The 17,268-nt window shown below is 34.6% G+C and overlaps 1 protein-coding gene across 1 annotated transcript; it reads left to right on the top strand.

Moving 5' to 3' along the window:
* The first annotated feature begins 306 nt into the window (after positions 1 to 306).
* On the top strand, positions 307 to 10,925 carry LOC129894154 (V-type proton ATPase subunit C). The gene is made up of 11 exons (XM_055969696.1): positions 307 to 530; positions 618 to 686; positions 936 to 1,063; positions 1,135 to 1,234; positions 5,030 to 5,097; positions 6,194 to 6,335; positions 6,573 to 6,689; positions 6,842 to 6,967; positions 9,688 to 9,771; positions 9,876 to 9,955; positions 10,596 to 10,925. Exons 1-11 carry the CDS (start codon positions 411 to 413, stop codon positions 10,690 to 10,692), a joined length of 1,131 nt encoding a protein of 376 aa, XP_055825671.1. The 5' UTR covers positions 307 to 410; the 3' UTR covers positions 10,693 to 10,925.
* Positions 10,926 to 17,268: the final 6,343 nt, after the last annotated feature.

The following is a 17,268-nucleotide window of genomic DNA, read 5'->3' as shown; positions in this document are numbered from 1 at the left end:
CATAAATGTCATATTCTTCGTATGTAATAGTGTCATATGTTGGTTTGAACAACTTAGGTCCCTTTTCATCATTAATCAGAGATTTCGATTTTGAAATCTGAATATGAAAAATTCAATCGGACTTCAAATTTAAAATTAATCGAAATTCAATAAAAATAACAAAGAAGAAAATAGAAAAAAAAGGAAAAAAAGTTTAGGTCCCTCTTCAATTGACACCACATATTCAAACAAGAAGGGGGTGTTAATGTAATTCTGAAACTATGCGATGGTTCTTCTATTAACGCACTTATAAACAAAAGTCACAACTACATAAGGCCCGGTGGACTAAAGAAGGTTCAACGACTCGTATATTTATCTTCTTGCATCTAATCAAAAAAATCAATCAAAGCAAGAAGAACAACTGTGGAATAATGGCTTCCAGGTACTGGGTGGTTTCTCTTCCCGTTCAACAAAATTCGTCTGCTACTTCTCTATGGAGTCGCCTTCAAGAATCCATATCCAAGCATTCATTCGACACTCCTCTTTATAGAGTAAGCTCCCCTCTTTCCCCTAACAATTTTACTGAGATCTGCCTGATTTTTTGGATCACCTTCATTTTTTTCTCGTTGAATTTGCAGTTTAACATCCCCAATCTCCGTGTCGGTACATTGGATTCGCTATTAGCTCTCAGCGATGATCTCGTCAAGGTGAGTTTTTTTTTTCTCTCTCTCTCTATACATTTTGATATGTTATGTATTTCAGTTGCGAAGCATTTGTAATGTGTGATCTATAATGGATTGTTATCGTTTTCTCGTTTTTAGTAGCTACTAGCTGCAATTTTGCAATTGAAGAAGGGGATAGGTAGAATTTGATTATCTGTATTTAGGAATCGAGAAATTTAGTTATTTAACGTGGTATTGATGCGAATCTGATGTGGAAAGTTTGAATTTTTGCAGTCAAATAGCTTCATTGAAGGGGTCTGCTCCAAGACACGACGTCAGATCGAGGAGTTGGAGAGAGTTTCTGGCGTCCTCAGTAGCTCTCTCACTGTAGATGGGGTTCCTGTTGACTCATACCTCACTAGGTAATCACGTAATTTGACTGATTTCATCATGTGAACTTTGTTTCTGACAAGGAATTTGATTTTGGTTATAGGTTTGCATGGGATGAGGCAAAATATCCCACAATGTCACCTCTTAAGGAGATTGTGGATGGAATTCACAGCCAAGTTGCCAAGATTGAGGATGACCTTAAGGTATCTATTCTGTTGTGTTATATGAAACAAGTAATTTTTTTCAGGAGAAGTATAGGGTATTAGAATGTCAGAGATCTTATTTATATAATTTTCGATTTTTGTTGGGTGGTGAAGGGATTTCCATTTCAAGTCTCACATAAAATATTCGCGATACAAGAAATAAATGACTAGGCCCGGGTATGTATAGGGTGGTGTGTGGTGAAGAAAGCAAAGATGAAATATCAATCCTTACTTTCACTTTTGACCAATGAAGACTTGTTGTTTTCTCTTTGAAGAATTGAATAGGTCCATGTCAACACAAATATATTTAACCACTCATTTTAATTTCAGACTCCAGACAATCTTGTGTTTTTCACATATTCATTATCAACCCTCAAGGCCCGTAACTGTCTCAGGAGCCTTTTTCTTTATCATCAATGAAGTGGATGTCTATTCTTTATCTGTAAAAAATGGAGCAACATAATGGACATGTTGAACACTATTGAGTTGGACATATAAAAGAAAAAAGAGAAAAGGGAGGGTCTAGGATGTTGTGTCACTAGCACTAAAGTGAGTCCTATGAAAGAAGAGAAATTAGAGCTTTTGAAGAGACAGAGGACGTTTTTTTGCATTTGAGGAGTTACTTCTTATTCCTAGTTTCTTTTGGGTGCACCCGCACCCATGAGATATAATATGTATAAAATATTGGGTGTCTTTCGCATAAATCATATCTTTGTTGTAGATTCTGTTTTTTGGTACACCACTTGTATATGGGAGGATTTTCCACCATTAGTAAAATTATATAGTCTCTTCCGACCACTATTCCATATGTTTTTCCAGGTTCTCTTCAAACCAAAATATCTCCCGAAGCTTATTTCTTTTATTCTTCTTCGTGGTAATAGAGTTTGGGTATCAGTCCCTATTCTTAGTGTTGAATTCTGCTGTTGTGAAAAATATCTTCCTGTTTTCTTCTTTGTGGTCAGAGTGTGGGTATTGAGTCCTGCACTGAACACTGAATCTCTAGACACTATTCTGGGAAGTCTTCTCCGTTTTTCTTTCTTTATGGCATTAGAGTCTAGGCATTAAGTTCATCATCTAAATATTGCATTTATTATCATTGTTTCAACAACATTTTTTGGCTATGCTCAGCCACTTACTCAAGCCACAATGAAAACTATTGGATTTCTGTGCATTGTTCCATTAACTTTTTTTGGCTACTCTGCTATAAACTTTTTTGGCTACTCTTCAGCTGCTTATTCAATTTACAATGAAAATATCCCCGATATTTACATCACCATAGCTCTTTTTTGGTAATTGAGAACTTGCTTATTTCCGGGTGCTGCAACAAGCGCTTATGTGGCTTAGCTTGGAAGATGACCTTAGGCCCTCTATGAATCGTCACTTTACCATAAAATCTCTTCCTTGAACATTGATCTTAATCAACCCCATTGAGCCTTAGCTTGTTTCTTGGAAACCATGTTACACTCCTTGACCCATTGGTGGCAGGCGGGCGAAGGTTCCGAAGGACACGTAGCTGGGGGCGAGTCCAAAATCCCGTTTCAAGGTCTCTACTTTAAGGAAACAATATTATTTCCGGTGCCATTGTTCCTACTTCTACAGCCCGGGTGACTATCCTGAGGAAAGAATTTTAGCAGTGCTTTCTGTTTTGTTGAAGAGTCCATATCGGATGAAAAAGGGGTGGGTGGTCTTGCGCAATCCTCCCATCATTAGCTAGCTTTTGGGGTTAGGCCCAAGATCCATTTCTTTAACACTTTTCAATGATATTCTATTATCTCAACAACATTATATCAAGATGCTATTCAGATTAGTTTTTGATAATGTAATAAATTTTAGAAATGAAGCGAGAAAAACATGCTATTACAAGAAGTATACAAGCAGTTATTCAGAATAGTGCTCTGTCAATGATAGCTTTTTTTATCATTTACTGCTTGGCATTTTTATTTTTGATTAATTCAAGTTGCTTCACTACCTTGAGTTTGAGATATTACCTTGAAAGTTGAGAGAACTAATGTTGTTGTGTGTTAGGAATTATCTAAGTTAGTAATATATTTTATCCTAAATGGTTGTGTAATAATTAGGAATTCTAGTAATGAGGAAAGTTTCTTTAATATAAAATATCCTTATTTCTTGTAGTGTAAAATACCTTTGTTTAATGTAAGCCTAAACTTCTATATGAGGAGCCCTCTAATATGTCGATAACCAATTTATGCTCTGTTTTCTTCTTCTTTTTTCTTCGTTTTTAAAGATTAAGATGTTTGAATTTTAATACATTTTTATTATCAAGATATTGTCTCTGAATCGCAACATTAACTAATTAAAGCTATTTCTCTCTCCATCCTTTTCATATGTTGGAGTAATTGGTAGGAAAGAAATGATAGATATTTTGAAGGAAAGATAGTTAGTGTACAAGAAGTTGAACACAAATGTTTATGGTTGTTGTCTTTTTAGCGTAATCTAGAGAGGATAAATGATGAAGATAGTATGTTAGAGTTAGACTTCATTGAACATCTTTACTGCAAGCTGCAACAATCTTCTTTTTGTTTTTGTATAGGAGGATTTTTTATTTTTGTTATGCCTTTGGTACTAAGATTTCTCCTTGTTTTTAAATATATACAATCTTCCTATCTGTCCTAGCCTTGGTACATAGAGTTATCTATTGCTGGTGGGGGGTGGCAGTCATCCGTGGAATTAGTCGAGGTGGGTGCAAGGTGGCCCAGACACCACGGTTATAAAAAATTAAATATATATATAATCTACTTACCTCCTCAAAAATAATAATAATATGGAAATATCTCAATTATATGGTGTTGTAAAACCTATTTGTTTGATGGAACACACTTTAACTGCTAGCGGTGGTAGTAGCTGTTGGGGATGATTGGGAGGTAGTTCCTAGTGGTGGTCGGTGTTGGTGGAGGAGACTGATGTTAGTGATTGTGCGGTAGAGATGTTGGTGGTGGGGATGCAGTGGAAGTGGGTGGTGGTGGTGGAGGCTGTGCATTGGAGGCTAGTGGTTGTTGGTAGAGGTAGTTGTCGTAGTTGATAGAGTAGCGGTACAATATCACATGCATTTTTAAGTGAACGTCTTAATGATTAGGCTTCAAACCAAATCTGAATTAATTAGGCTTATTCTGAGCAAATAATTGATCGTAAAGGATAAGAAAAACAAATGCATTAAATGGATTAAAAGGTACATTATTCAGATTCAGATCTCCATTAAGAACAAACGGGACCTAAGACAATTCTCTGTTGTTTGTTAGCCTTTATGAATTAGATGGACCAACCCTAGTTGGCCCACATCTCTAGTGCTTAAATTTATGTGACACGTTTCCCTTTTGTTTCATCCAAATTGGTGCTATAGTTCCATAACAGTAAAGTGCATTAGGCACTTGTTGAAGATGCAATAAACAGCATTACCTTAACGGTTTTGGTTCCACTGATTCCTAGAGTGTGCTTCCCCAGAAGTTAACTGGTCCTCCTCAATACCATCAAGTGACATCATTTTTTCAATCAAGTACAACAATGGTGGGGTTGAGGAGTCTTTGTTATAGTTTTCTATGAGATACTTCATTGGATTAAATTTTAAGTGTCTGGATTACTACTAAGAGTTTTCTAATCATAGTATTGGCTATGTTGCTCGATCAATGTCATTTTCTTATGATATGACGACAGATGATACTACCTCCTATTCTGATAGTTTGAAATTATTAAAGGTTTACTGCAAATTGACATGTAAAACGTGCTAATAATTAGATAGTTTGATCTCTCTTTACAATTTCTGTTGGTTATCTATGACAGGTTCGTGTTTCTGAGTATAACAATGTGCGTAGTCAACTTAATGCCATCAACCGAAAGCAAACCGGAAGGTATGTAAGAGATGGGATTCCATTGTATAAACATGGACTTCCAATTAATAATGATTTGTCAGTTTTGACTATTCAGCTATGTCATTTTTGATTTACCAACAATGAAGCTTTACCTACTGCCTAATGTTTGTCAAATACACTTGCAACATAGATGGACATAATTGTGGAATTTAAAAAGGAAAAGAGGCAGCTAACTTAACACAGGCTATGTCAAAATAGCCTTCTATTCGACATGAAATGCTTTCTTTGATAAAGATTAAACACGGAAACTACATCCATGTTGTATTTGGTAAAGGTCGACAGATATTAAAGGTGTCCCTCATGCCCCCAGGGCTTTGGTCTAGTGGTAAGAACTCAACCTGTGATGTGTGGGTTAAGTTCACATCACTAATTTAAACCCTGCCGCGGACAAAACCCTGGTATTTAAGTGGAAAAGAGTAGAGTAGTGGACTTATTATCCGCAGAATTTCGGACCGTGTGCCACTGACCCTCGGGGATTTCTCTGTTATCGGAAAAAAAAAGTTGCCCTCATATTATCTGGTTGGTTAGAGTTGTGTACATAAAGGAAGAGAAGAAGTAGCTATTGTCAAAATGTACCTTTCAATAATTATCCTATGATCTAAATTAATTTTGAATTTACATGTGGTGGTGATAGATGATTTATTTAAAAATATTATGTGGTGATAGATAGTTTTGCATTAGGTATATCACTAACAAATGAAATTTTAGGGATTATAGGATCTCCATCTGTATGACAGAAATTAAAATAGAACTTCCATACAGAGTGCTAGATTCATGTTGCTCGTAGAAACTTTAAAATCTTTTGGAGAAGACCGCAAAAATTCTGAAGTTCGGTACTCTGGTCTTGGAACTTATCCTTATCAAAGGATCAGGGAGACTGCTCTTCAATGTTTGATTCTTTGTTATTTGTTGTTTTAATTAGTTAATCATTGGAAATTCCTCTGAGATTCTGAGGTGGTGGTGGCTTAAATAATTTTTGGAATGGCTGATCCCGTTTGCTATAATTGTTCTTGAATTAGTATCAACTTGGCAATTGGCGGCATTCTAGCTGATGTGCTTGGTGTTTTTGTTCCAGCTTAGCTGTCCGTGATCTGTCCAATTTGGTAAAGCCAGCAGATGTTGTTACCTCAGAACACCTAACAACTCTCCTTGCTGTTGTTTCTAAATACTCACAGAAAGACTGGTTATCCAGTTACGAGACTCTGACCACCTATGTGGTAAGAAGTTTGTTGGATACAGTTTATAGCTTCACATCTCTTCTATTTACTTGGATTGTGTCTCTCTATGCATAGTGATTCTGATTTTGGCAATGGATTTTGGATTAGTTTATTCTCCTTCGAGGACAAACTAGATTTCTAACTTATTTCTTGAATCTGGAAATGGCTTTTTTTCTTTCTGAACTCTTTATAGTGCTATCCCACAAGTTCTCCTTTTTCATTTAACTAATTGTTTAGGTTCCCAGATCTTCTAAGATGCTCTATGAGGACAATGAATATGCTCTTTATACTGTAACATTATTCAACCGTGATGCTGACAATTTCAAGATTAAGGCGCGTGAAAGAGGCTTCCAGGTGAGTTTTCCTTACCTTTTCCAACTCTCTCTTCTCGAGGACACCCACCAGGTGGGAAAATAGCTTTTTAATATGTAAAACTGTGCGGTGGGAAGAACTATTGATAGAGGAAGTCCTCGTCTAAAGAGAGTCTTATGCTACGTTTGATTCAGATTCGCGATTTTGAACATAATCCAGAGACACAAGAAAGCCGGAAACAAGAGCTGGAAAAATTGATGCAAGATCAAGAGACATTCAGAAGCTCTCTGTTGCAGTGGTGCTATACCAGTTATGGGGAGGTATTCCCCTCTTAAGAACCTATTGGACTTCTAAGCATTTCTGAATACATTTTCTGCTAACTGTTAATTTTTCGAGATTCATAGTCTTCTCCCTGTAGTACTGGCTACTTTATATAAGGACTTGAAGTCTCTTTTGTAGTTTGGGCTAACTTGGATGTAGTCTATGGGTCAACCAAGATCACTTTTCAATCAGATGCTAACTCGGATTTTGATTATTTCGAAGGGACGAAATGAGTTCACTCTACTAGAATTTGTGATCTGATAGAGTTTGGTGGAAGTGAAATGATTATGAGATTTAAGAGAATATATTCCTGAATTCGTTGCATGAATTTTCGGAATGAACTATAGAAGAAGATATAATACACCATTCCAGTAGCAATGCCTGCGGTGGTTCCAGAGCCTTTGCAATCTTTGTTTTCATTATTTAGAAATGAATTAAGGAAAAAATAAATGGATAATGATCATAACCTATCAACTTATCCCAGAAAAGAGGAGTAAAAAGACCCCGACCTATCAAGGGCAAATAGAACCCAAAATTGCATTCTCTACTGGAAGAACTTTAACAAACAATGATTGTAGAGACCTAAAGTATTTACCAACCAAGAATGAGGAAACAAGAATAAATAGAGAATGATTTACTAAAGAAAAAGGAATAAATGAGAAAATGGGGAGAGATATTGAAGCGGAGAAGGGAGCAGGCTATGGTGGGAGGATTTACCAAATGTGAATTGGTATCAATCAAGTTTGGGAGTTATTTCTTGATCTTTTCATTCCTTTTCTAATTAAATGTTGGTGGATCTTTTCATAGCCTTCTTCTACCAATAGTAAAGCTATTAAGCTTTTCAGTACTTGACAGAGTGAAATGCATCATGGCTCGGAGAGAGGACAAGCTCTCTTAATTAGGGGGGAACAGGGCCAGCAGAACATGCAATTTTCCTTATCTTAGAAAGCGGAAGGTTGTTTGCTTCAATTGGTGTTATATGTGCAAGGAGGCGGGAGAGGATGTAGATCATCTTCTTCTTCATTGTGGTCTTTCCATGAGGTTATGGTGGGATATGTTTGAATGATTTGGTACTTCCTGGGCTATATTAAGAACGGTGAAAGAATTGGTGTTCAGTTGGAAGGAGGTGTAGAGCATGGAACTTGGTTCCATAAGCATTTATGTGGGTGGTGCGGAGAGAGAAATAGGAGAGATTTTGAGGGGTAGAGTTGAGCTTTTCTCACAATCATTGGCCAGACATGTGACATATATGAGTCGTAGCTGCCCGCCGACAATGGAAGCTCTTGGATTCTCTACTAGGATTGTAGAAGCTCTATTCACCATTTAAAGGTATGACATTCAAGCCTAATTCAACCCCAAAAGCTAGCTCATGAGGTGAGGATTGTCCAAGTTCATATAAGCAGACCACCAGTCCATTCCCCAACCAATGTGGGCTTAACCAACTCTAACACCCCCTTCACGCCTAGGCCCAACTGGAGCGTGGATCGGGAGCCTAAATGGGAATTGACCTGGCTTTGATACTGCGTGAGAAATAAAGGATAAAAAATATTATTGAATTGTATATATATAATTACACTAAGACCTTAGTTATAGACACTATAATCCTTGGAAATTCTAACACATACCAGTAGTATTAACATTATTCTCGTAGTGTTTTGTCATTCGATTTTTGTTACTACATGATGTTTCTTATGCTTCGGTTTTCTACTTATTTTGTTGTCAATATTTGGTTTTGATTACAACTTTTAAGCCAAGGGTCGCGACCTCTCTACCCTGCAAAGGTAAGGGTCTCACTGGGTATGTTGTTGTTGTTGTCGTTGTATTATTGTTCCTTGTTTGCTGTTGTTAAATGTTTTATAATGTTTTCTGTATTATTTGCTACGTCTTCTCTATTTTTGTATTTTCTTCTTTAAATTGCTTTGTTATGCGTTACTTGAACCGAGGGTCTTTTGATAACAGCCTCTCTACCTCCATTAGGGTAGGGGTAAGGTTTACGTACACTCTACCCTCCCCAAGCTCTGCATATGGGATTTCACGATGAATGTTTTCGTTCTTGTTGTTGTTGTGCCCTTACCTTGCTAAAAAAATTAAGGATATTTTTGTAGTTTATTCTCCTGGAAATTGAGAAAAAGGAAAAACAACAAAACAACCGTCTGCCATCTTACACATTCCCTCATTCCCACTTCCCATGGAGATCCATGACGGCTCCCTAATCAACTGCTCCCACTCAACCCTCACCCTTTTCACCTACACCACCCTTTGTCTCTCCCCCGCCCCCCCTCCCCCGCCCCCCCTCCCATCTCATTCCACAACCTACTCCCCTATTTTTTCTCCAACAAAAGTTTGAAAATTTGGGAGATCGGTTTTATGGCCCATCATAAATATTCTTTTAGTTATGTGCCCTTTTCGGAGGAGATCAGTAATAAACTGGAGATCATACTTATGGCCCATTGTAAATATTCTTTTAGTTATGTTGCCTTTTTTAGAGGAAATTGGTAATAAAGCACCATTGTAAATATACTAATGGTCTAAGTACCCTATTGTGATTTCTGTTCTTGCGACTGCAGTAAATCGTAATTACTTTTCGGATTTCACTATCCAACTCGATCTTGGTTCACTATTTCCTTAGTGCTGTTTGATTTATTTTCATTTCGAATCCAACCGTATCGTAATTGGTGATTGAAATCCTTGTCTAAAAAGTCCTGTCATCATCCTACAGGTTTTTAGCTCCTGGATGCACTTCTGCGCTGTGCGTATCTTTGCTGAGAGCATTTTGAGATACGGGTTGCCTCCATCATTTTTGGTAATTTATTTGAACCCTCCAATATTATGTTTTTCAATAACTCTTTTTGTTGTATTTAGATCATTATCACTAATCATTACTTAAGGACTGACACAAATTTTCAGTCTGTTGTTTTGGCACCCTCAATCAAAAGTGAGAAGAAAGTCCGTTCTATCCTCGAGTCACTCTGCGACAGTTCAAACAGGTATGTGATAAAGAATCCAATCCTAACCATATTTGACAGTGATATCCTCCTAGATCTAGATGCATCAAAACACTATATGTGCAAGAGTTTTATGTGGTTGGGAATGGATGACTGGAACTCCCAGATTTCCATGGTTCCCTCCCTGTTGTGAATAATGCGTATTTCCTCTCCTTAAAAGAACTGGGTTTTACAAGCATGTGATATTTTCCCCTGAACTCCACCCCGAAGGAACCTGTTGTAAAGTTTTTAACACATTAAAATTCTATTGCATGACTGTCAGTGGTGTTTTTAAAGCACATGATATTTTTCTCCAAGTTTCTAGACACCACCTGTGGGATTACACTGGATTAGTTGTTATTGTTGTTGTTTCCGCCGAATAGGAACATACCTAACATGGATACTATTTAGGCTGACCATTACTGGTCCCGAGTACATGCATCTTTACTTGAGGCTGAAAGTTTTGATAATGGTCCACTGAGTAAATTGTAAGAAAAAGAACATGCATTTCTTCAGTTGCAATAGGCCACATCTATGTGGTCCTTGGACCTTACATGTTTTTCTGCTCAACCTTTGACTGACGGTTATTAAATGTTTCTATTACCATGTTCCCCATTTATATTGTTTTTTAATTGAATTTCAGCAATTTCTGGAAAGCTGAGGATGAAGGAGGAATGGCTGGTTTGGGAGGTGATACAGAGACTCATCCTTACGTCTCCTTCACCATAAATCTTGTTTGAGTTCGAGGAATGGCTTTGTCTGTCCATTGCATTGGTTTGATTCTAGTTGCTGTCATCAATAAGGGCAGGTTGCGCACTTGTACAATAGAGAGGATTGTCCAATTTTTATTTTTTTAATATTATATGCTTATTGTAAAACATATTATTTTATTTTTACTTCATCCTGCCTCCTTTATAGGGGTTGATTGTATTCCAACTCTTGCTACTTCACTGGATCGAAAATTTTAAAGATATTTTGCTACGTATTGGGGATTGGGGGGGGGGGGGGGGGGGGACCTTTTTCCAATTGAGAAACTAAAAATGTTATTTGCTCTTGTTTTAAGGCTGTATCTCGTTATTGCTTTCTTTAAATGTGATCCTCTTTGGTATATAGTAATGTATTTTCACTCTGTTAGCTTGATCTTTGTGAATCAAGGCAAGACCTAAAGTTGAGCACGCTGGACACACAATTGCCATAACGACAACTCCGATTACTCGATCCCAAACATTTTGTAAATGGAAATTTGTCTAGTTTTATGTGGGCTACTTTTGTTCGATTTTATGACAGACAATGAGAGCAAACTTTCAGAGTTAATTGCCAAGATAACTGATTATAATAGATCATTGACAGTTTGACACTTTAAACAATGAGCAGGAAATGGGTAAGTTCTGCAAGAACTGAAACCAAAAGAGCACACAGTTGCAGCGATACTTAAATGCATTTGTAAAGTCAACTGCAAAAATATAACCCTTCTCTTCCCCCCTACTTATGGAACCTTTTTGTTTAGTTCGAGGACTAAATTATCATGGGATTATAATTCTTGGGCTAATTTATTCCACATGAGTGGTGGTGGGATACAATAATATAAGGTGGGATATTCCAAAAATTTATACAGTCAACCAAATACAATATAAATTTTATCCCAGTCTTAATTTTGGAATATCGCACCTTATCCGGCGTACCAAAAGACCGCCACCGGTGTAGTAGGGTAATGGTCCTGGCAAGTTGGGATAAGGATCTAAAGCATATAAGGCTGTAGTTGAAATAGATGTTTGGGGCCTTCTCAGGTATGTCTAAAGTCTAAACTCCAAAAAACTTGGGTTTGGTTCATAGCTCCTCAATGTATCTCTTTGAGTGTAGCCCTGTAATCCAACAAAATTATGACCCACTTTCACCATTAATTAGCAATGGCCCTCTTATACATATTATTACACGTTGGCTCTGTCAAGTTAGTTAGCTAGTCGGCAAATGATGAGCAATTTGTATAGTTTTTTTGTTGGAAATCTGACCTTCTAAATTAAAGTTTACAGTTCCCTTTTGTGTCAATAATGCACAACATAAACCCTATATACTCGCACATTGTCATTAGAGTTTGTTCACATAGGCATCACACAATTATTGGAAGGAAACAAAACAAACAGCTAGTGCTTTCGAACTAGTTGTCAAATTGGATAATTTTGTGTCTGCTTCATGTACCAATATATACAAATTTGTGATTTGATGTCAATTTACTCGATCCTCATGAGACGTGGATTCAACCTTTAGGTTCTTACTGTTAAATTCTTTACACTTTTGAATTTGATATATTTTTGTCATGCATCATGTTGAAAATGTTTTGAACCCATTGATATGTAAAAATTAATATATTGACTACGTATATTGCATATTTAAACTACTTCATCTAAAGACATTGATTATCTGAAAAATAATTATAGTCATTGGTGAGTTGACCCCATTTATGATTATTTCTTTACTCTTTCAAAAGGTAATAAATTTGTGAAAGAGGCAAGTCTCTGCAGAATAATTTTCCTTTAGCACAAATGCCCATAATGAGTATGTGTGGTCCTAGTAGCCACGGCTCAGGTTTTTCACATTCTTAGCACCAGGCCACTCACATTATCCCATGTCACATTTGGGAATAGAATCTAAAATGTTTAATTCGAAAACTTATGGCAATTGGTAGAGTAATAAATTTTCTTGAAAGAGTACTATTTCAAATTAAAGGTTATAAAAGATATTAGGGATTAAATTTTAAAATATTTTTATCAAACCAAAAGTACTTAATTATAAGCTACAACTCCCCAACCCTCACACGGTAAAGGGGACAGACACTTGATCGTTAGCTTATGTGTAGATAAGCCAAAAGGCGTCACACGGTAAAGGGGACAGACACTTGATCGTTAGCTTATGTGTAGATAAGCCAAAAGGCGTTTATAAATTAGTTTGATTAGCTTATAAATTTTAGGTCAAACACCATATACATTTGTTTGTATAAATTTCATTACGCATGTAAGAAGTCTTTTAGCCATGAATAAAATATGAAATATTTATTTTAAATAAGCGTTTGTTTGTCAAATTGGTCTTAAGAGTGTGAAAAATGCTTGGCATAAAAAATACCGCTTAATAAAAATATAACATTGATTTCTGTCTAGCAAGGAGCAAAGCTCTATTGATTTCGTAGATATTACTTTTGATGTAATTAATTTTTTACTCTTTTCGTTCACTTTTATTTGTCACTTATTCTTAAAATAGATTTTCATTTTTATTTGTCGCTTTTGACAAATCAAGAAAAAATATTTTTTTTCCATGTTTTACCCTTAACATTAAATACTTATTTTTCAAGACCTAATATTAAACATTAATTAATAGAGATAGTGTGATAAAATACCTATATAAATAATCATTTTCTTAATAAGTGTACCAAATCAAATAATGACAAGTAAAAATAAATGGAGAGAATAGTAATAAGTAGCACATTGGAAATATTATACCTAATCATTAGTAGGGGTGTTCATGGTTCGATTTGGGTCGGTTATTGATTAAAACCATAACCAAATCAATTTAATCGGTTATTAAATGTCTAAAACCATAACCAAACCAAGTAAAATAATAACCACGGGTTTGGTTATTGTCGGTTTGGTTCGGTTATTCGGTTTATGACTAGCCGAGACAATTCAAATATTCTCTCTCTACATTCTTCAAATTCTTACGAAGCTCTTTTTTTCTCACGGCCCACAGAGATTCGAAACAGAAAAGAAAACAACTTAAACATTCTAAACAAAAAAGAAAACAACTTAAAATCAATTTAAAATTTGAAAAACTTCTTATAAACCTTTTCAAAATTTGACAATCTTGTACTTGGGGTTGAGAAGTTGAGGTTGCTTTTGAGCCTTCACTGTTAGTCTATGACTGTGAGTCTGTGATTTGTGAGAAACCAACGTGAGAGGAACAAAAATGTAAAAGAAAAATAGATACTAGGGTTTTAAAGTTTTAACTTTTACCTTATGTTGCTGCCTGCTGCTTAAGTGTTTAGTGCTTATTAGGAATTTAAGATTTAGAATTGGGCTTGAGAGTTGGGTTTGGATTGTTGGGCCTTAAAAATAAGTAGATTAATATTAAATTAATAATTAAAAGGTATAAAATATCTTTAATTATTTATGAAAAACTAATATTATACATATAAATAATTATAAATTTTATGTATATAATTATCGGTTTGGTTCGGTTATTTATTCGGTTATTTTTTCCTATAACCATAACCAAATCAAATATTATCGGTTATTTAAATTTAAAACCAAACCAAACCAAACCAAACCAAATGTCGATTTTTTTATTCGGTTTGGTTAAATTTTCGGTTTGGTTTTGATTTTAACCAAAACTGTGAACAGCCCTAATCATTAGTATTAAATTTGAAAGGTATGCCTTAGCTAAGAGACGTGCCACCATATTATTATTATTAAAAAAAATCAATGTCATCTTCAGCCTCCTGGGGTCCCAAACTAAGAGAAAGACATTAGAGAAAGCAGAGGGGACAAGGCAAATAATAGCAAATAAGCAAAGCCAATATGCCATACAGGGCCTGCTTAGTTGCTTCACACAAGGCCAAAATATAGGAGCTTAATGTGGGACCTTCTCCCCCATAGGGCTTTTCCCAAAATCTCTTTCGACAAGTTGAAAATTGAAATTAAAGTATTTGTGAAAAAATAATATTCATTTTGTAACGGATTAAAAAAAAGTAAAACAAATAAATTAAAATGAAGTGTGTATTATTTAAGATCCACTTTGGATCAACTTAAAACGCTATGTATTTAAATTCTGCATTGGTTTATATAAGGGGGCGGTGGGTGTTCGGGATTGTTCAGATTGAACATTAAAATTTCGATTTGAATTTTCAGTTTTTGGATTGAAGAAACTACAATCCAAATAAATTTAGATTTGATTGGATTTTTTAAGTTCGGCTTTGGATTAACTAATTTTGATATATTGATTTTCACTTTTGAACTTTTAAGGCAAATCATAACAATTAACAACTTCAATTCACTTAATAGATTACTCTTTAGAATGTATAACTTTGTACAGTTTATAAAAAAATTAAGATCACTTTATCAGTTAATGTTGTGAAGTTTCATATTGAACTTAATACTATAATGAATACAGTTGTACGATAATATTCTATTGGACCTTTGGAAATTAAACTTTCCACTTGCCAGCATTGGACATATTTAATATGAGTATGACTGAATATAAAACATAAGAATTTTGGATATTCAAAAATCCGATATTCATGAACTTTGAAAACAAAATTCAAAATCAAATCCATAATCCAAAAATTCAGATGAACTATCCAAACTATCCAAATTTCCATTTAAATTTCAAATTGACCCAAACCATACTCACCCTACGTGTCTCTGTTTAGGTCAGTACCGACCCACCTGCTTGCAAGGGATTGACGATGAGATGCATGTCAAAGTGTATCGCAGTGCCCTCCACCGAAATTTTATTTTTATAAATAATATATTCGATTTATTTCGTTTTAATTTGTTTGTCTTATTTTATTTTATTTTTTTATAATTTATTTAAAATAGATTTTTTCTTTTTTGATAACTTTTTAAATTTAACCACGTGACATGTTTAAGACCACAAAATTAAAAAATATTTTGATAAATTTTATATATTTTTAGTTAGAGACCACACGAGTCAGTTTTTTTTAATGTCTTAAATTTTGCATCAAATCAAAAATCAGACAAATAAATTGAAACAGATGCAATACTACTTATGTCAGTATAACAAATTATGAACACTTCCTAATGTTTCCAACAATTTGTTTTTAGTGGAACGTGAGTTATTATTACTAAATCTCTTCAGCCGACTGCCCGAAATCTAATTAAATTAAATTCTGGCTATCTACTACTAGGTGATGCTTAACGTTATTGTTAGCGGCCAATTATGTTACTTATTTTGCTTCACCCACATTTTAATTAAGATAAGACGTAAATGTGGGCAAAGCAAATTAAATGTTCAATTTTTTTATTCATTACTTATCTTCAAGAAAGTGTACACATTTTCTATAACACGTCAGCTTTTAAAGTATATTTATTATATTATAAAATAATTTAGGGGATAATATAATCCTAATTAAACTAAAATTTATCGTTGGAATTTCGATCATAATTCAAAGTTACTTATACATTATTCCTTTCTTTTTTAATGAGAAAGATGGAAAATTAAGAATGGAGGAAGTGAAAAGAAGAAAACACTTATATTTGTAACATTATTTACCACGTCAATGTAATTTACCTATGTTAACGTTTTCTTTATCATAATATTTAGAAATTAGTGTCAAACACATCTGAGCTATCACTTTTTTTGAATTTCATACATAAACTATTAGAAGTGTGAGTTTTATACCTAAAATATCACTTATTAATTTGAAAAACACACATCTCTTTTTTATTACACTATTATCTTGGTGTATGTACTAAACTCTCTCTTTTATTTATTTTAAAAAGGCAGCATCACACTCCACATGGACAAAACATTTCACCTTGACAAAAATTAAATAAGTTATTAGTATTAGTTAAAGTTAAATATTAGCGTATTAATATCCCAAAAAATAAATTATAAAATATTTTTCTTACCCAACTCCACCACTCCCTCTCACCATACCCCCCACCCCACTCCCCACAAATTTTTAGTTTATTTTTTAATTTTCTTTGTAAAAAGTGTAAAAGAAATTCTTACTTCATCTCTCCTCCCTCTCTCCACCACCCCCACCCCCTCATATAATAATTTAGATATTGTTTTAATTTTTTTAAAGAAATAATTCTATCCAACTACCTAATCCTTCGCTTTTAATTTTTTTCGTTTATATATATATATGTGTGTGTGTGTGTGTGTGTGTGTGTATGTGTGTGTATCTTTTGCTTGCCGCAAGACTTTTTTTAAAATAAATTTTATTTTTGTTATATTGGTTATGCAAGTAGAAAAAATATTTTCCTAAAAATATATGTACATAGCTAACACAAAACGAGAAAAATAAAAATAATATCAATTTTTTTTAAGAAGGAGTAGGGGAGGAGGTGAAGTCATAATTTTTCAAAAATATTTTATAAAAGAAATTTAAAAAACTATAAGGGTGGGGGATTGTCGGGGGTGGGGGATGGGGTGGGGGACAGGGTGGATGGAGTAGGGGGGAGGTGGTAGAGTTGAGTGAGAAAAATATTTTAAATTTTATTTTTAAAAAATAATATCTTTTTTATTGGATAGTAATACTTTGATCTTTAACTTTTAATTAATATATTAAAAGTTTATTTTAT

Source organism: Solanum dulcamara, chromosome 7, assembly GCF_947179165.1.
Source record: "Solanum dulcamara chromosome 7, daSolDulc1.2, whole genome shotgun sequence".
NCBI classification, from domain to species: domain Eukaryota; kingdom Viridiplantae; phylum Streptophyta; class Magnoliopsida; order Solanales; family Solanaceae; genus Solanum; species Solanum dulcamara.
Note: the sequence above shows the minus strand (reverse complement) of the source record. Positions and strands in the feature narration are given on the sequence as shown.

Coding starts and splice junctions, on each gene's coding strand:
- LOC129894154 (XM_055969696.1), top strand. CDS start 411: ATGGCTTCCAGGTACTGGGTGGTTTCTCTTCCCGTTCAACAAAATTCG. Junction 687..935: donor TCAGCGATGATCTCGTCAAG/GTGAGTTTTTTT, acceptor GAATTTTTGCAG/TCAAATAGCTTCATTGAAGG. Junction 6,690..6,841: donor CGCGTGAAAGAGGCTTCCAG/GTGAGTTTTCCT, acceptor CGTTTGATTCAG/ATTCGCGATTTTGAACATAA.